This window comes from Microtus oregoni, unplaced genomic scaffold, assembly GCF_018167655.1.
Source record: "Microtus oregoni isolate MIOR12 unplaced genomic scaffold, Mior012 000073F_000, whole genome shotgun sequence".
Lineage (NCBI taxonomy): Eukaryota > Metazoa > Chordata > Mammalia > Rodentia > Cricetidae > Microtus > Microtus oregoni.
In genome coordinates this window covers 1,573,541-1,594,851 of record NW_024543980.1, presented here as the reverse complement: position 1 = coordinate 1,594,851, position 21,311 = coordinate 1,573,541, and the positions used below count along the sequence as shown (strand labels likewise).

The 21,311-nt window shown below is 36.0% G+C and overlaps 1 protein-coding gene across 1 annotated transcript in view; it reads right to left on the bottom strand.

Moving 5' to 3' along the window:
• LOC121441037 (amine oxidase [flavin-containing] A-like) overlaps positions 1-21,311 on the bottom strand; it is a 59,994-nt gene that overhangs the window by 14,283 nt on the left and 24,400 nt on the right. The window contains exons 4-8 of the mRNA XM_041642176.1: positions 7,995-8,099; positions 7,224-7,315; positions 3,203-3,344; positions 915-1,064; positions 88-247 (exon numbers count right to left, since the gene is read on the bottom strand). Coding sequence (XP_041498110.1) covers positions 88-247; positions 915-1,064; positions 3,203-3,344; positions 7,224-7,315; positions 7,995-8,099 — 649 coding nt within the window. The remainder of the gene's footprint in view (positions 1-87; positions 248-914; positions 1,065-3,202; positions 3,345-7,223; positions 7,316-7,994; positions 8,100-21,311) is intronic.

Here is a 21,311-nt window from a genome sequence, read left to right as displayed (position 1 = left end):
TTGTCTTTTTTTATTCAGCATATTCTCAATATCCCTAAAATGTGGTTTCTTTACTTAATAGTTCAAACACAAATAAGAGTAACCTACCCTTTTTCTTCCAGAAGGCTTCCTTGTAATATACCATGCACTTGATGACAGCCCCCATTGGAATACGCTGAATTAACTGGGTTCTCTCAGGTGGAAGCTCTGGCTTGAAGTGTATCTTGGCAGTCAAAGTTGGTGGAATGGCACTAATTACATATTTACACTGAAATGCAATATGCAAAAATATCACTTGACACATGAGTTGCAGCCTTTGCAAAGGGTACAAAGCATCATTAAAAAATACCAAATCAAGCATCTGTGAAGCAAGAAAATAAAACAAGATAGGTGGGATGGTATATTTTGTCAATTTGACACAAACTAGAGTTAGCTTGGAAAAGGGAGCCACAACTGAGGAACTGCCTCCATCATACTGGCATGTTGGCTTGTCTGTGGGCATTTTCTTGATTAATGATTGATATGGGACAGTCCAGCCCACTATGGAAGGTATCATCCCTGGACAGGTGGTCCTGAGTAGTATAAGAAGCAAAATGAACAAGTCATAGGAGCAAGCCGATTAGTAGCACTTCTGCATGATTCCTGCCTCTGCTCCTGTTTGAATATCTCTAGTGACTTCCCACAATGATGGATTGTGATCAAGACCTGAAAGCCAAATAAATTCTTTCTTCCCAAAGTTGCTTTTGGTTATGGTATTTATCACAGCAACAAAGAAGCAAAGTTGGATACTAAGTAAACCAAATCTGTCAATCTGGAATACTTGCAGTAGATATATGCTAGAGTTAACTATATTACTGATTAGATTATATATGATTACAAGTTGCAAAAAGCACAAAACCTATTGACTATAAACTCCTTTGATTATAATGAGTTACCTCATAGTGTTCATGATTCAGTGTCTCTACAATGATGTTGTCATCTGTTTGGTCAATATAAGTAACAGGAGAGTTCAGTTTCACTTTATCCCCAAGAAGATCCATCATCTTTTCACTTACTTGGCCAGCTCCACCTACAAATTTCCGTTCCTGTTGGAGAAAGTAAGCAGAAAAGATATAAAAGGAAAATGGTGGAACATTTGCCACTAATTCATGAATCTCCAAGAAGGTAAATGCCAGACCTCTATCATTGCCATAGCCAATTGTGGGAAAAATCATTAGAATAGAGAGAGTAAGCCAAGGTACCTCAATTATTATCATCAACACAGCTTCCAGAAAGGAAAAGCCATTACTATCATATAAAATCGGATATCAGGAAAAAAAAAATGTTCTCTTATGCCAATGCTGCTCTGATCAAATGCAAACAGCAAGCCTAAGAACTTCAAATTTGCACAAGTATGGTATATGTAAGGTGCCCTGAAAAGGGAAGGTATCTATGTTGATCCTAGGGGATATGGTTTCTATCTCCCCATGGAGTTACTTGCCTGAGCAGGTAAGAACATAGAAAATATTTTATTATACATGACATTACTCTAAAAGAATAAGCTTAGCATGCTATTAAGATTAGCAATGCCCTATCAGAAATTGCCAAATCAGGTCCTAGGAACCTGAATTTCAGCTTTTGAATATCTTCTTCTTAAAACTAACTGTAAGTTTCATAGTCATGGCAGAATAGTGATCTGTTTATTCTTTTAAACATTGCTGAGTATTTCTCTTGAGCAACACTAAAGGATCAGAAGTTCTCTACCTTCTGTAACCTGCTATTCTCAGCATGAATATTGCTTAAGTACAAACCAAAAAAAAAAATAATAATAGTAAGTTCTTAATACAGCATATTTGGTTACAGCATAGGGAATATTTTTAGCCTTCTGTAGGAGATTTTTTGAGTTTTTAAAAATGCATGTCAGTAAACTGTGGGGCAGGACAAAACTGACAATTATGATACCTCACTTATGAGTAGTTATGCAGTAACTTTTGCAACTGACGTTTAGTGAGGACATCAAAGTTTTTTAGAAAAATGATCACAGAGTGGTTAAGACTTAAATTTATCATTTATTCTTGCTGAAGAAATTTAAATTATTTAATACTGAATCTGATCTGTGTTTCCAAACAGGTGCTTTGAAATCTAGTATAACATAAAAATCATGGACTAGTTCTATCTGTTCACTATCTTCTTTTCTGTGTTTAGAATTTATTAAATTGAATTATAAAGGGGCAAATGTTAAGGTCTTTTAAAAGATATTGTGATAATGGCTTGAGAGTAAAAATCAAAATTCTACTTTCTAAAAGATCATATAGGGCTTGTCTAGAAGTATTCTGTCCCTTACAAATGAAGGATACAGATAACCCATGAGTAAGATGCTTCAGAAGGTAAAATGAGTTAAACGGAGTAATACTGAGTTTCTGTTCATAAGTATACATTTTAAAAATGTAAATGTCTTGTATTAATTTGGAGACTTCAGATGATCACCTGAAGAGAACAATGGTTCACTTTGAAGACAAGTCTAAATTCATCAAATGCACTCAGAATTCTGGAACTCAGGTAACAGCATAAGCTAGAAATTATCTGTAACAAATTAATTAACATCCTACTTGAGCATAACATTCTTCGCATTCTCTTTGGGTAAGGGAATGTCAGAGTCTAAGGACTTGGGATTTAGTATTTAGGCTTTGCTGTTATTATTTATTATGTACTTGGTCAATGAATTGAATTGCTTCATCGTTAGTAATAGAAATGTATAGAAGCAAAAACAAATTGCAAGGGGACAGTTAAATTCTAAAATAGAACTACAGAACTTACTATGAAAAGAATGGACATAAATGACTTGTGTGAATTAGAAGAGTGATTTCCATTCTACAGTAGTTAACAAGAAAGAATAATTGTGAGAAACAGGTGGAATAAAGAAGCCTATATAAAAAACAGAGATGATTTTAAGTATACTAATTTTATAAGCACCACAATATTCTTGGAAATTAATTACTTCTATATAAATGGCTTCATTTTGCTACATTTTAAAGGAAAGAACTTAATTATTAAGACATAATTCAAAATGAAACATTAATTAATTCAAAATAAAACTTTCTTTAGCTATGAATTTTCAGGAATAAAAAAAGAAATGAGAAAATTTTCAGACATAGTTTTAGATCATTTTATACTACCATACATGATTGTAACAATGAAGATATTATCAAGGCATTGTTCTTGGCAAGTTAGTTTCAGAACAAACCTGGCCTCCATTGGTGACTGAGAATATCCGAGTGGTGCCACCACACTGCTTCACATACCACAAGAACCACAGGGCGGATACCTCATGAGGCTCAGAAGTCACATTGATGTTCACAAAAACAGAAGCAAATTCCCGAGCAGTTCTGTTCACAGAATAAGACTAGAAATCACATGTCAATGCATATAGGAGGAAGGAGAAAACCAAATCTTGAAAGTTATCCTTTAATCTCCACACACGTGACACATACATACTGTGAAATGTATATACCAGTCACACAACACACACACGCATCAATAATAACCTAATTAAAAATGTATACAGAACTCAGAGGAATGAACCTTTACAAAACCTTTACAAATAGAAAATGATTCTACTGTTTTGGAAAAACAACAACAATAACAACAAAAAAGAAAACCACATGGTCCCAATGTCCATAGGAAATCATTTGTTAACTTTTGAAAAAAAGAAAAGAAAAAGTTTTCTCCTGCTTTTAAGAAATATGGTTAGCCCCAAATATGGTCTATCTAAAGATTCGATATCCTTGATCATTAGGCATACATCTCATCTATTTTAAAGATTTTCCTCACTTTTCCATCTCTTCTGCCTCCACTCTGGTCCATGCTACTGTACAATCTCTTACATGAACAGAGAAAGTGGTGAACTCCATATTATCACCCTACATGTCTCTAGTACTAGCTGCCATGCTAAACACAATGGGGACTTTCAAAACATTTTGGTGATAAACTGAGCATGGTAACAGGGTCTGTAATCTCAGCATGCAGTAGGCAAAGGAAAGAAAATAGCAACTTAGAGGCCATGCTGATGCACAGGCAAAACTAAACTAAACTAAACTAAAAACATAGTTTTAAAACACAAAATTTAAAAAATTCTATAATGGCCTAAAATGGAAAAATCTTGCATGTAGACAATATAATAGATGCATTTATAGGCTGTTCAACTCCAATTACTCATCTCACTACTTGCTCTATGTTCCAGGCATAATGACTTGTTAAAATGTGTCAATTTCCTTCCTTTCTCAAGCCATTTCAAGAAGCTACTCCTTATTTTTTCTGTAGAAAATACTATTGCCTTATATCACTCACACAAGTCTGAATCTCTCCCCTCCCTTTTGGTTAATCCTGGAAGATATTCCTCAACATCATCTTCCTTATTCTCCTCTCTGTAAGAAATACCTAACATCCCAACTACATCTACTCTTTACTCTCTCCTATACTAACAATATACCATTCCTGAAAGATGCTGCTCCAGAAAAACCCATCTATCCTGTATCCCCATGCTTTTGTTGTCATTCATATAAGGTATCATGTTTCTTGGGCCATTTCATAGGAAATACGATGTCCTCACTTTATATCTATTTTTGTATCTCCCCACCCTTGGCCCTATGAATTATCCTGGAAGTTAGCATCTAACCCTATCTGTCTTTCCCTGACTCTCAAATGCTGTGATGACTTATTCCTGGAAGATAACTCTATCTGTCTTTCCCTGACTCTCAAATGCTGCTATGACTTATTCCTGGAAGATATTACTATTCCCACATTAACTAACATCAGGCTTACCCCTAACCTTGGCCTATATCTAGAAGATAACATCTCACCCTTTTGGGTCACCTAGAACATGTTCTCCCACCACATTAATACAACCTTACTTCCCCTTAACCACTGTGGCACATTCTGTTTGATGTTGTATTGGCATGTAAGTGTGTAGTGTTTATGCATGTGTGTGTATTTTTCACATGTGTGTGAACTCATCTCCATGCATGGGGCAGACGGCAAAGGTTGAAGCAAAGTGTCTTCCTGGATCTCATTCTACTTCATTTCTTGAGGCAGTATCTCTCAACTAAACCTGGAGCTTGCCACTTTGGCTAGTCTAACTACCCAGTTTGACCCACTGATTCCTTGTCTCTACCTCTGGAGCACCAAGGTTACAGGCAGGCTGTCATACCTGTCATAGCTTTTATGTGGATCCAAAATCCTGTTCTTATACTTGCAGAGCAAGCACTTTATCCACTTTGCTATTATCCAGCTTTGTGATCCACTACCTACAATTCTGATCTCTTCCAATTCCTGGCGATTATCCTTGGAATACCATCCTGCCACACTACTACAGTGCTCCCTTTTCTTCCCTAACCCTGGTTCTTTTCTGCACATTTTTCATGAGGATCATATTTCCTTATACTCCACTAAAGGTTAGGCTGGTATCTTGCTGAAAGATTCTATCCCTCCTCACAACTTTTAGTTTTCATGTCTTCCTTCCTACAATTCAGTTGATCACTGTAGAAAGATACCAATACCCCAAGACCATTTACCCATTCTTTTAGCCCTTGTATCTATGTAATATACCATTACTCCTGTAATATACCATTCCATTCAAGCATCTACCCTTACTGCTCAGTGGCTCAAGTCCTAGAAAATACCATCTATTAAAATTATGCTACTTTTTCTGTGTTCCCATCATCCTTACCAGTCCCTCCTAGAAAATACTCACCCCCAAATATTCATACATCCTACTCCCCATGTATCTGTGAGTCATTCGTGGAAGAGATCATCTACCACAATCAGTCTCACTCTCAGTTTCAACAGTACACCACTAGAATATACTATGCCATCCATAATCTTCTCTCCAATTGTCCATTGCCCCTATGAATTATTCCTAGAATATATACCATCATGGTACACAATTTTTTGCATCCATTCTCATTCCTGGAAGATGCCATGTAACCTTCTTAGATTTTATGCTGTTCTAGTGACTCATTCCTAGAAGATATCATTCCACCTTGCAATATCTAACCTATCTTATCTTACTCAAGCCCTTAAGGGTGATGATAGATGATATGACAAATTCTTCAATCCTTCAATATCAAGTAGGTCATCCTGGATAAACACCAAAATGCCCTTTCTCTACTTGTCCTGCCCTCAGAGTCTCAGATTTTTCTTAGAAAACAGTGTATCTCTATACCATCCTTCTTCCAGTTCCCTCTCTTCCCTATCTTGTTTCTGGAAGTCATGAATCCCCAAATTTCCGTGCTTTCTACCTTTATGCAAGCAGTAGTTTCTTCCAGGAAAAATCCCTCTAGTAATCATATCCGTCATTCTTGTCTTTCCCTGTCTGTACAGACAGTTTCTGAAATATATCCCACCCAAAAGAAGCAAACCAACCAACAAAAACACCCAATACATTCCAGCCTTGCAGATCATTTTGGGAAGACACCATCCCAACAGTGTCAAACTCTATTTCTCCTTCATGGGTATTACCATTTCCACCTAATCTATTCTCCCTTGTCTTTCCACAGTCTCTATTACTCATTCCTTGGGTATATGCCCTACTCATTAAGATTCACTCACTATTCTGGTCATTCCTAGAGGAAATCATAAACACATACACACCACCACCACCAAAACCACCACCACCACTGCTACCATTCTTGTATCCACATTACCCTAAGTCATTTCTGAAATATACTCTTTCCTTCACAAAATCCTAAGGAGTAGGACACTTTTTGCTCATCATTCATGGCAGTGGACAATCATACAAACCACATATCTTGTCTCTCCCTATGAATTATACCTAGAAGACACCATCTTGGTTATATTTATACTCCTCTGAGTATTCAAGCCCATATACATCATCCCAAGATAATACTATCCTTCTCCATTTTTGATCATTTATCCCCCATAGCTACTTTGGACTATTTCAGGAAGACACTATCCTTCCATAGCAATCACTTTTTATGTTCTGACCTTGTCCTTTCCTAGAAGATCTACCAGTAACATACATGTTTTCTCAACATCTACCTTTTCTTTTATTCATTTCCTGCTCAAACCTTCTGACTTTGTTATTATCATTATATTTTTATATTTAGATTAATATATTTGGATTAATAATCTTAAATTATTATATTTCTTATCTTTCCCATTACTTAACAGCACTACTATTCAAGACAGGATACAAAAGATCAGAGGGAAAGATTTTTTAAAAGATGATTTTAAGTAGTCACATATACTTTGTCCAGCAGATTTTATCAATGAGATCTTTCATGGTCATCTTGTCCCATTCCTCAGCATGTCTTGCTTGCCATGGTGCATCAACAGGGATCTGCAATGAAAGGTCATACACTCATGAGTGAAGGAAACTGTCACCATTGCTCTACTACTCTCCAGAGAAGCCTTCATGTTAACCTCTAAAAACTTGTTTCTTGGTGTTTACAGTTGGCTTGAAAGTGCATAGAGGGGAGATAAATCTGGAATTCATGCCTTAATGCTATTGTCAAACAATAGTAATAACAGCATTCATAACTACAGCATGTATAAATTTACTTGTAATTTGGATAATTGTGGTCATTATTAATATCTATATTATTATTGGAAGACCACATCCATTTTTAGCCCCCCAATAAACTTTGATGCAGAAAGTTCTTCTCTCATTTACTATTTAAAGTAGCATTGTAGATACATAACTGCAAGTAGATATTTAGTAGAAATGTCATATATATGCTCAGAGGCATAGAAGTGAAGCTACCCAGGCAGTAGTATAAGCAAGAGTGGCTTTGAATTCTGGTTCCCTTGCTTCATAGTTTTGAGTAAATTATATAAACACTTGGTATTCATTTTCTCCATCTGTCAAGTGGAAATCCTTCCAGGTTTTGCAGAGTTGCTGATTATACTAGAAGGGCATACATCACTGGAAATCAGCAATGTCTACTGTACCTTTCAAAGATATTAATCAGTTTTACTCTTCAGCAATATGATACATGAAAACCAAACACACATTTTACCTCTTTTCCCATTTCATCCATTGTCCTCCACAGATTGTTATAATCCAAATATGCCAAGGGATTCCACACAGGTGGAAACGCACCACGAAATGGGTAAGTTTTCCCCTGGAACACAATAGCAAAGGGAATCAACTTAAAATGAATTAATACTTTTAAGGTACTTGGCATCCTAAAACCACCAGAACCAGGTTGGCCTGAGATGCGGTTCTATAATCCCACAAGCTCAGGAAGTTGAAGGATTCCAAATTGCCAGTCTGGGCAATTTAGTGAGATTCTGTATTAAAAATAAGAAGGAATAAAAGGACTGTGCATATTATTAAATGGTAAAGTTTTTATTTAGCATATATAATGTCTTAGGGTCCATCTGCAAGACTACAAAAAATAAGTAAATTTAAAAATTTTAAAAAATATAAATCATTCTCTCTCTCTCTCTCTCTGTGTGTGTGTGTGTGTGTGTGTGTGTGTGTGTGTGTGTGTGTGTGTATGAGAGAGAGAGTGAGAGAGAAAAAGAGACAGACAGAGACAGAGTGGGAGAGGGAGGGAGAGAGGATACATAAAGTATGGTGTATGTATATGTGTCCACAAATATGTGTCCACAAGTTTGTGCTGGCAGACTTGCCTGTGTACATACACATGAAGATCAGGTCAACTTTGGGTATCTTCTGTGATTGTTCTCCATCTTATTTTCTTAAGGAAGGGTCTGTTATTGAACTTGCAGATCACTAGTTTGACCAAGACTAGCTGGCTTAGTTGGTAATTATGTCTCTAGGATCTGTCTGCTTCTGCTTCCCTAGCCTAGAATCTTAGTCACCACTGTGTCTGACTGTTTTTTACCAGGGTGCTTAAGAACTGATTTCAGGTTCTCATGCCGGTACAAAACCCACCAACCCTAACCTAAAACATTTTCAAGCAACAGGATCTTCTACCACATCAAAGACATTTCTTTTGATGTTAATATATTTTACCTAAATAATCCTAATTTTAATAAGATTCCTAAAATTTCTCCCAATGTTGTATTAAGTGTTTAAATTTATAGGAAATTATAGCCTTGACTCTTTTTTACTTATTGGGACAAATAAGTATATAAAGATAAAATTATATTAGTGTAAATGCTAAAACCATAATAGTCTTATTAATATGAGTGATAGAACAAATAAATGGAAGACCATCTTTAGACACATACAAGTCGCATTTCAGACCAAGTCTTAAAGGTTTTCACAGGATAAATGAAGGCTGGCTAGGCTACTATGTCTGATGTAAAGAGCCAGATTATTAGCAGTGTGGAATCACAAGCATTTACCAGTTTGTGTTGTTCAACAGCCATCTTTCTTTTCTAGATGTACGCTGGTTTCCTTTTGGGAAACTGCCAGTCTTCTTTGTAGTTATTAAGTAAGGAGTATGGTGCCAGCTGCCATTAAAATAGGTAGAGGCTAGATTCTTCCCAAGTCCTGATCTAGCCCAGCTATGAGTTTGTGATCTGACCTTGGTTAATCACTGTTCAAAGACTTGACCCTGTAGTTAGTTCATCATAGCCAAGTACAGAAGAAAGTGGATTCTCTTCCCTAAGACAGCATGCCAAACAGATACTTTCTGTTGTAAAGACCATGATTCTTGTTCCTAACTTGTCAAAGTTTTCCTGCTTTCTGTAGATTCTGAAGTGTGATGTTCCGGCCTCATAAACTCCCTTTGTAACCTCAAATCAGTTTGTGTGACTCAGTACTAAGATTTCTAATGTGAAGACAGCATGATATCTAGAAACCATTTACTTTATTGTGTGACACATACTATGCTAAGCAAAAACAAGGGTAAATAGAGGGTGAACTCTTAGAAAAAGAGAGACAGACTAGATCATTTATAAGGTACTATCTGAAAATTTAGTTCATTTAGTGGTTCCTCGGTTTCTTCGTCTGCAGATTAAATGAATTGCAGATAGAAAGCATTAAAAAACTATCTATACTTAACATGCACAGACATTTTCCTGTTATTATTACCTCAACAAAAATTATAGCAATTATTTAGCTGGAATTTACATATGCTAGGTATTATAACCAATCTAAAGATGATTTGAAGTAAACAGGAAAATATGAATAGAATATATGCAAAAAACATTCCACTTTATTTAAGCACTTAGGCATTCCCAGATCTTGGTTTTCATAGGAAGTGTTGAAATCTATCCTCTGCAAATACCAAGGGGCAATTATGGTTAAAAATAAATGATGTCTCAATATTCATAAAGCACAAATCTTTCCTGCTAGTAGAATTTCTCAGGAAAACTTGATTTTTTATTAATAAATATCTGTAGAAAGTCAACTGCAAGCACTGCATATTATCAAAAGTTGTGCCAGACTTTCAAAAAGGTTCAAGAAAAAATCCTGATTACCAAGGCAGAGGCACAAGGCATGACAGTATGTGCATACTCTCCCCACCCCCACAACTGAATAAGAAAACATGGCATCCATTAAATGACAAAGAAGCAAATTTCCTTTCCACTAGCAAATTCAAATAACCTTGGTTGATTATGTGATCTGATTTCCTATCAGAAAATACTATGTTGAAATGCTACAATACAACTTTTTGAGACTCCAAATCCTTTATCACTGTCATGACCATCATCAAACATTTATTGAACTTTCTCCATGCCTGGCAGCAGCTGAAACTCTTTATATGCATTATCTCATGTAATGCTTGCACCAGCTCTGTGGGGGCAAGGACTACTAATATTTCCATTTTATAAATAAGGAAACTAAAGTCTAGTGACAGCAGCTAGGAAATAGTATAAGGGTAATTTCCTCTCCCAAACTCTTCATAAAATGTTTTCCTCACTCGTATATAGTTGATGGAACATGGAGATAGTTTTGTTTTAGATACATTTTAAACTTTTCTAATAAAATAAAGAGAACTCTCACAGGAGAAAATTACAAATCTTCTCTATGTGTCTTTTCTGTTTCTAAAGAGTAAAATACAGAGGATGAAGCACCAAGAGTGTGATTGCCAAGGAAATGTAGCCATCTTTGGGAAAGACTAACATATTTTCTAAAAGAAACAGCCAGAAACATTTTACATAACAAAAATGGAGAGGAGAAAGGCTGGACTTACTTGATAGCCTGGGGAGCCTTGAGAATAGCTGGTTCTTGTTACAATTCTTCCCTAAATTGAAATCTCAAAAAAAAAAAAAATCTGTATTTCTTCCATAAATGACTGTACTCAAACAATAGTCATATGCAAAACTGATCTCTGCTTTGAAAAAAAAGGTTTTGACATACGGTCTCACTATGTAACTTTGGCTGACTTGGAGCTCAACATGTAGATCAGCGGCCAAAAAGTACTTTAAAAAGTATTTTCATTAATCATTTAATGAAGTATTATAAGTGTTGTATTACTAATGAAATTCTCCTCATAGAACAACACCAACTTGAGTGTGCTTACAAAAAGTTTTAAGGGCTTCCTCAATCCAAGTGTTTATAAACACACAGAGACCCAGAAAGGTCAAAGAACAGGGTGAAGGGAGAATCTAGCCTGGCAATCTCCTTAATGTTGGAAGCCATAAATAGTCTAAAAGATGTAAACTTTTATCCTGCTGACAAAGACATCAAGTAGTTTCCTCTTTAACAGTTCTGGCTTTTCTGTTTTCATTTTCCGGAAAACATAAATCTGCTACAAAAGCACACAGATGCTGCTAGGAACTGGGAACTTTAAGGCAACAGCCTCCTCCTTTCTCACAAACACCTAAAAGGGCTTACTTATCAATGGCTACTTCTAGATTACACAACTGGAGACTACTTTGACATGTGTGGCATATTGGAAGAGGCACTGAGAATGTCTCTTGGCTAAGGGAAACATGCAGAGGCTCTCTCAGTGTCCCAAAATGAGACTCCATAACTTATCAGCAAGGTGTCAGCAGTTTCTCAATCTGAAATAAATTCTCTTCAGGAAATGACTTCATGACCTGAGAGTAAGGCAGAAGCTCTAAAATCCTACTTCTAAATGACTAATACTCTTAAAAAATAAAAGGAAATAAAGAACCTAGAGTAGCAGTTGTTCAGGTTATGCCTATATTCTGAAATCATACTGTTTTTTCAAAATAGCTTTTACTGTCTGAAGGACTGAAACAGCAGAAATTTATGTTGAGTAGAATATAATGTTCCTGGAATCACGCTCCCAAATATTTAAGTCCACTTGAGAATCACATCTTCAGTCTATCAATGCTCATAATAATAGCAGATTATTAACAGGACATGATAGTTTATGGCTGTCATAAACCACAAGATACACTGTTTAGACTAAGTAAATTAGCACTTCCTGACTAGCACAAAGAAGAGTTTTCTCTTCTTAATACTTTCATATTTTAGTTAAGCAAAAGGAAGTGGTCCTTCCCAAAAGATTCTAGCTATTTACAGAAATTTAAACCAAAGCAATTACACAATCGTAATTAGAATAAACAGTACAAAATATTTTTTTTGTAAAAAATAGAAACAATACAAGTTTTTCTGTAGACCTTTGGGTAATTGTAAAAATCACTGGCAGGGAAGCCTTTAAAAAGTACTTTCCCTCCTTCACAGATGCCATTAATTTAGGCGTAAAGGATAGTAAAGAGAAAGATGAAAATACTGGGAGGATGCACAGCCGTTTAATAGCCATATTACCCTATCAGTCACATACCTCATAATCCATCCATTTAAAGTCAATGTGTAACCACGATTATATTCAAATTTAGAACATTTTCTCCACCCTATGTATAATCTCTTACTCTGTAGTAGTCATTCTCTGTCCTTCCCCACTTCATTTTTAAGAATTGCTGAACTATTTTTCGAAAGTTGGGGCAATATTTACGTTTTCTTCCAGTAATGTATGAGGGTTCTAAGACCTCTTTGTCTTTATGCAATACTGTTTTTGTCTTTTTAACAATAGCTGTTTAGAGGGTGTGAAGTTTTGTTATTGTTTTGGAGACGGTCTTGATAATGTAGTATAGACTACAAGAGAGTCTATACTAGATAGAGAATCAAATTCATGATTCTCCTGTTGCTATTCACAGGGTGCTATGATTATGGCTATGTGCCTCCCCATCCAGATTCATTTTGGTTTTAAATTGAAATTTTGAGAGATACTCTCTCTATATTACCCAGGCTAGCTAGTATCAAACTCTTGACTCAAGTGATATTCACATAGGAGGATCATAAGTTCAAGGAGAACCTGGGCTATACAGTAATATTTTGTCTCAAAGAAAAAATATTAATAAACAAAATTAAATCTTACAATACTTATGCTCATATTATTTTTTTTTCTTTTAGTTTTTCGAGACAGGGCTTCTCTGTGTAAAAGCCCTTGCTGTCCTGGCACTCACAGAGATCCATCTACCTCTGCCTCCTGAGTGCTGGGATTAAAGGCATGTGCCACAAACTCCTGGTGCTTACATTATTTAAGTAGAGGTTACCATCTTTCCACCATGACACTTCTAACTCACTAGCTCTGCTGCTTTATTAGCCAAATGATAATAGGGATCATACTGAAGACAACACCTCTGTAGAACAATTTGCTATTTATTATTCTAAGCTTCCTTAAAAACTCTTTTGTGTCATTTATCATCCATCCATCCATATATTTGTCTATCTATGCACACTATGGATCTATCTGTCTGCCTGTCTATCTATGCACACTATAGATCTATCTGTCTGCCTGTCTATCTATGCACACTATGGATCTAATACAGAGTCTTGCACATGCTAATCAAGTTCTCTAACACTTAACTGTATCCTCTCTCTCAAAATCAGTTTTATGAATTAATGAGTAAATGCATTGCAACAGCATGATCTGGAATGGTTATATTACTTCTAAACTCCAAAGAGGACTCTCTCTCCAAGGCTAAAAAGGATAGAGTAGAAAGGATGAGGAACAGATATAAAGTACTTGGCTTTTAAAATACCTTAAATGCCATTAAAATAAAAACTAACAAGTTGCTCATTTCACACAGAATTCACCTCTCTACTGTTTAGATTCTATTAACCTTCATTTGTGGTATTATTTTTATTATTTTATTGTTATTAAAGACTTGTCCCGAGTGTCTTCCCATAACACAGTCTCCAGGTTCTATATAGTAGGACCAATAAAGTATCATATTGTGATCACTTGGCTCTTTTGCGGGAAAATTCTCCCATAAAGCATTTGAGAGAGACTCTATCTACCTTATACCAAATCCCACACAAACTTATAATGGAGTTTCATGTGTTTAAATACTTGAATAGAACAGCTAAGAGGATACAAGTGCACACCATTACAATAGGCAAGAACATTTTATTTGGGAATGTAGTCTTCATTAATCTAAACAATGTAGATTAATCATTAAGCTAGAATGATCAGTATTGTTAGAGTAAGTAAGTATTCTCAACCAAGGGAGAGTTTGTTTGTTCCCTAGATATGTTTGTTAATGCTGGCAGATAGTCTTGATTGTTAGAACTGGGCACAAGATGATGTTAAGCATCCTATAATGAAGTGGGTAGCCCTCTAAAGCAAAGAGTTATCTCATCAAAATATCAAAACTGATAAATCATGCTGAACAGAGATATATAAACTGTGAATATCATAAACTGTTGTGTGTTCCAGCTCTGATCATCATAATTATAATCATCATCATTTGTGTGTGTGTGTGTGTGTGTGTGTGTACAGGCTCACACATGCTACAGCATGCATATGGAGGTCAGAAGACAATCTTTTAGAAGTCAGTTCCAGTAATCCAAGTTCAAATTAGTATTAGGCAGCAAGGGCTTTTAACCACCAAGCCATCCCTTCAACTCCCACTGATCAACTAAACTCTTTTTGTTTGCAGTATTTCTGGATTACTTCAGAATATATTCCAGGCTACCTATTTAAATATGGAGTATAAGGATCCTATCATTAGGCCTACTATATCAGGGTGTTGAACCAGGGAATCTATATTTTTAATAAGTAGCAGATCATCCTGATACTAATAGTTGTCCATTATTATATTTTAGTACTTATTTGTTTAAATATTTATTTATTTGCTTATTTATTTATTTATTTATTATGTATACAATATTCCTTCTGCGTGTATGCCTGAAGGCCAGAAGAGGGCACCAGACCTCATTACAGATGGTTGTGAGCTACCATGTGGTTGCTGGGAATTGAACTCAGGACCTTTGGAAGAGCAGTCAGTGCTCTTAACTGCTGAGCCATTTCTCCAGCCCACTTTAGTACTTATTTTTTAAAAAAAAATCATCTTATTCATTATCTATGGTTATTGGCAAAGTTAATGACATTCTTTGAAAAAATGCCAAAATTGTAAAAATGCTTAATTTTGCTAACACAATCTGTTTTTAATTTATGTTCATTAAACTTCAAAAACAATAAAGCTGGATATTGTAGGGCATATCTGTAATTCCGGCAGTTGAGAAGCTTAAGGAGTAGAAGGATCACAAATTTCAAACCAGCAAGACCCTCCCTGTCAAAACAAACAACCCAAAACACTAAGGGAAATGATCCATTCTGTTTTAGATGTTCATTTGTTATTCTTTCCTACTTTTCTTTTTAAGGGGTGGGAAGGCACAGGTATTTATAACCCAGGCTAGCCTCAAACTTGCGATCTTCCTACATCAATTACCTATGTACTAGGATTATAGCCCCATGCCTGCCTTCCTAATTTGTTTTAAGAGAATTATTCATTTAATACAGAGGAATTCCCCTCTGTATGCTGTGAATATGTTTTATTACCATTGGTTAATAAAGAAGTTGTTTTGGCCTATGGCAGGGCAGACATGAGCTAGGTGGGCAAAATAAACTGAATGCAGGGACAAAGAATTTGTAGTCAGAGATACCATGTGGCTGTTGAAGGAGAAGGATACCGAACCTTACTAGTAAATCATAGCCTCATGATGATACATAGATTAATAGAAATGGGTTAATTTAAGATACAAGATCTAGTTAGGAATATGCCTAAGCTATTGCCCAAACAGAATTGTAATTAATATAGTTTCTGTGTAATTATTCAGGTCCGGGCAGCACGGAAACACACACGCAGTTTCCATCTACAATTTTACTCTTCTTACATTCTTCATATACTTCTAATTCCATATCTGATTTCTCTTCCTTTCATTGCTCCTAGATAACACTGTATTATCATTAGCAAATGCATCATAAGGTAATATAATATGGGTAGCCTTGGATGATTTTTATGTTATATATGCCTAAAGATATTCAGTCATTTATAATATACATTGTTTTTAAGCATACTTGTAGAGAGGTATGTATGTATAAACAGATTATGTTTAAACCCCGTTAGTGCCTAACAGACAGAATTAAATTTATGTTACTATGCTCTTAGTTCAGATTCCTGTCATACCAACTACCACTCCATCAACCTCCATGTTAGTAAGAGATAGCCAGATCAATCCTACAATGCCACTGAGCTGGATTCTCCTTTGAGAACTTATCAGGCATGCCCCTAGACCTGGAAGTTGTATGTATGAGCAAACAATGACCTGGAAAGATGTGGTCTCAGGAATCCCACCTAGAAGCCGGGCGATGGTGGCTCACGCCTTTAATCCCAGCACTTGGGAGGAAGAGGCAGGCGGATCTCTGGGAGTTCGAGACCAGCCTGGTCTACAGAACTAGTTCCAGGACAGGCTCCAAAGCCACAGAGAAACCCTGTCTCGAAAAACAAACAAAACAAAAACAAACAAACAAAAAAAAAAGAATCCCCACCTAGATACCTCAGTCATAAACCATTTGTGCATCCTCTGCTGAATGACAAGAACATGAGCCCTTGACCTTTTGCCAAGCTCTCCACTATATTATACTGATTTATACACATGGCTAACTTTCCATATTATTCTCAATGCACCCAAGAAGACAGACTATGCTTCAAATGTGTTTGTACCTGCTCTATTTAGACTGCCTTGTGACTAGGTGAGTTCCAATAAATGTTTGTTTTAAAAAAAGATACGAAGTGGAAAATGAGGTGCCTGTTTTTTACAGCCTAGCTTGTATCACATCTATCTTTCCCAGAAAAAGTTTGATCATTTTCAACACAAACAAGTCCCTCTTTTTTCCTCCCTTCCATGGCCCCACAAAAATAACAACTTCTAGTAAAATGCTAACTCAGCAATGACTTTTCGTTAGTTTTTGTTTTTTGATTTTTTTTTGTTTTTTTTTTTTTTGTTTTCTTAAGACAGAGTTTCTATATAGACCAGACTGGCCTCAAACTCAGACACCTCTGCCTCCCAAGTGCTGGGATTAAAGCCTTGTGCCACCACTGCCCCGCTCAGCACTGACTTTTAGTATCAGTTCTACATACAAACTTTTTCCAACATTACTGTCAAATTGATAAGAACTTACTATATGGAAGATGATGAAGGGAACAGAGAAAGATAGAAGACTTAGTCTCTTTGTGAATTTAAATTGTAAATCTCTAAAATCATTTCATATGATAGCATTTCTCACACTAATCTTTCCAGATGCTATATGAAAATGGGCTCTAGGATCATAAATCTGGGAAATCTTGGCTTATAGTGAAGCAATCTTTTTTATTGCCTGACTCTGTAGGACTTTTAATTTGCTAATGGGAATCTTGACTCTCTAATACAAATTTAGAATATGGAGTACTTTCAAAATGTAAATGACTACCAAACTCATGCGGTGCATGTTTTTAGATTGATGTCATTTAGAAAGTACATACTCAGAAAATATTTCCATAGATATTATTTTTTCACATTCTTTCTTGTACTGGCAGAATACTGAGACAGAATGAAAGAACTTTCTACCTGTAACCCATGAGAAGACATTCTCACTTGGAACCCTTCTGTACAAGAGGGTACATCATCCCATTACACACGTGAAATAAACTGAAATGACTTGCATATCTAGTTAAAAATAAAAGGGTATCATGGACTCTGTACAGAATCTCTGCCATAGGCACTTCTCCCTTTATCACAAGACAACAAAATAAGAAAATATATCATAAAAGATCAAGGCATAACAAAGTTTGATAGCTAGACTGTTAGCTGAGTATGTCCATGTTGTATTTTCCAACGATGGGACAGATGTAGGTTTGCCCTTGTATTGGAAGAAATTACTAAATTAAATTGCTCTAGGATCTGCAGACACCAGACTAAATACAATCCTCCTAGTATTTGGACATCAAAGAAGTATTTTTTAAAAATAGCCACAAGTACTAAAGATTATTCCAGTAGTAGATGCACAAATAATTAATTAGCAGCTACAGGAAAGGTATGGGAATGAAATAAAATGGAAGAGTTTAGTAATCATTCCTTTTGTTTGAAAGTGTTAACATGAGAACAATCTTCTAGAATGAAAATACTTACACAAATTATACTGAGTGGGCGTTAATATTTGAGAATATTTGTATGGTTTCATTGAGAATTTTCTTCTGATTACATGAAACCCAAATACAATTGAAAAAATAAAAGGAAGTTCTATAGAAATAGTACTGGATATTTCAATTATTACTTATTGACATTATTATCATTATTTGTATGTTTTTAACTTCAAATTATATTTGGGAAGGATAGTTATTGATGAGGCTCTCACAACTGTCATTTTATGTCATTTCTATAAGACCTTGAACCAAAGACATTCTTACAACTTTTTTTTTCTCATCTAAGTAGAAACAGTCACTAAAATACTAAGATCCATCAAGTTTTCAAAAGGTATTCTTTAAATATGACCTACAGGTGAAAAGGTTTTGGGTCTATATCTGAGACAGAGAACTACATGGCAGCACCAATCTTGTCAAGTGGCAGAGTATTGGGTAATGGCAGAAACACTTTCTGGTTAGACCAACATGGGACAACTGAATTTCACTTCTTCAGGAAGTGCCCAGAATGGAATGAGAATGGGATTCATAAGATACTGGGGTGTTTTTCAGGTTTCAATTGATACAATGCAACTCTGGAGAAGTTTGAAAAATGAGGACCAAATATTAAGCATTTTGAATGCAGTTTGTATATGTTTTGTAGTGTGAAGGTAGGGGTTAATAGAGATGGAAACACAAAGGAAGCAAAAGTGAGGAAAAGAAAAAGGAGACTTCCTTCTTTAAAAAATATTTAATGAGTTCATAAGAACTATGAACATGTTTTGATCATATTTAGTCAACTCTTCTCAGATCCATCTCCCTTAACTACCTATCCAACTTTTGTGCATTAAAAAACATCAAGACTAATTTGTGCTGCTCAAATATTCGTGGATGTGTAACCTTCCATTGGAGCATGGTTGACTTATCAGGAGCTACACAGAATGTTGGACATGAAGTAACATGCCTAGCATGATGAACTATTAACACTTGCTAGCTATAAAGTGATGGAGGAAGGTCATTGGCTAATAAAGGAACTGCCCTGGCCCATTTTATTGGTTAGAAGATAGGTGGGAGGAGAAAACAGAACAGGATACTGGAAGGAAGAGGAAGTGAGCTCAGAGACTCCACAGCTCTGCTCTCCTGAGCAGATGCCTCAGCAGAGACGCCATGCTCCTGGCTCCTGGGCAGACGCACGCTATGAAGCTCCGACCCAGGATGGACTAGGCTAGAATCTTCCCGGTAAGACCGGTTCTCACAGATTATTAGAGATGGGTTGATCGGGACGTGAGAATTAGCCTGTAAGTGCTAGAGCTAAAGGGCCAAGCAGTGCTTAAAAGAATACAGTGTCTGTGTAATTATTTTGGGGCATAAGCTAGCCGGGCAGGCGGCCGGGGTGTTGGGGACGCAGCCCCGCCGCCGCCCTTATTACTTCAATAAAGGGAAGAAGAGTTGGTTTTCTCCAAGAAAGAGGATATTTTCATCTTGGATGATATCATACAGACTAGCATAATTTCTCTGGAGAAAGTTGTTTATTTAATGTTTCATTCCACTCAGAAAGTTATTGTGACTATTAACCCAAATACCAAAGCTACAACTGAGAAGGTGATTGCAGATCCACAACCTGATGTAAACAAAATCATTCATATCTAACTACTCCAAGACAGCAAGGCAATTCTAGTACTTTTCAATGAATGGTTAGAGAAAATTCCTACAACGAATTATCACTAATAAAACATGAGAGAATAACCAGAAATGGTGGTGAATCTCTGTAATCTCAATACTTTGAAGGTTGAGGCAAGATAGTGAGAACTTGTCTCAAAACAAACAAACCAGAGTGGAAGGGATAGAAAAAGAAGGAAGAAGAAAGGTGCAAAGATCAAAAGGGCTCTGTGTGAAAAGAGATAGCACCAGTCCCTGTGTTTCATTGCCAGTACCATGAGAAAGGGAATTTCTATGCATAGTTAGTGGCGATGGTTGTACAACAGTATGAATGCACATAATGACAATGAGTTATATACCTAAAATGGTGAGTAATGATAGGAAAAAAATTACTAACCTCTCTTAACTATGTTATGGGCTTCCACTTTGACTGAGTAGAATACTTCTACTATAGAAACTACATCTGAGTGGTATCTCGGAATATATAGAACATAGAAAGGAGCTTCTGAGAGGAAATGGATAGTGGCATTTGCTTTCAGTGCTGTGAGAAAACCCAGTGTCAAAAGCTTTAAGCTTGAAATTCTGTCATTTAGATCTCTGGTGATCCACAAGCAGCAAATTAAATCTTTTGAAAAAATTCTCTCAATCTCAACCTCTCTCTCTCTCTCTGTGTGTGTGTGTGTGTGTGTGTGTGTGTGTGTGTGTGTGTGTGTGTAAGTTACTCAGAACTATTTAAAAGCTACCTGCATACACATTTATATTGTATATTTGATAAATCAAACTAAATATATTTAAATATTTTAGCCGCTGTTTTAAAAAAAATAACACCTACCCACCAGGTCTAGTGGCACACACCTTTAATTCTGCGTGCTTGCAAGGCAGAGGCAGACAGATCTCTGAGTTTAAGGCCAGTCTGGTCTACAGAGTGACTTCTAGGACAGCGAGACCTACACAGAGAAACCCTGTCTCGAAAAACCAAACCAAACAAACAAAAATTCTACTTATAAATGGGAAATTCAAATGAGATAAAACGTCTATAAGCACAATGATGTAAAAGGCAATAATAGTATCATGAACTCAGAAAGGATGCAGTTAGCAAGTTAAAAGGGATAGGAACATCCCATTGGTTTTTCAGGTTTCTGAAAGGGGTTGGAAGTAAAACTACAACTTCTTCTTGAGATAAAAGAACCATATTTTATAAATTAGTATAGAAAAGATGCTAAAATAATCTCAAAATTAAATACCCCTATTCAAAAGAAACACATTTAAACCAAGAGTCAAAAACAAGGTCATATTAGTAAGCACTGAGACGAAGTAACACAAAAGCAGACCTTTTG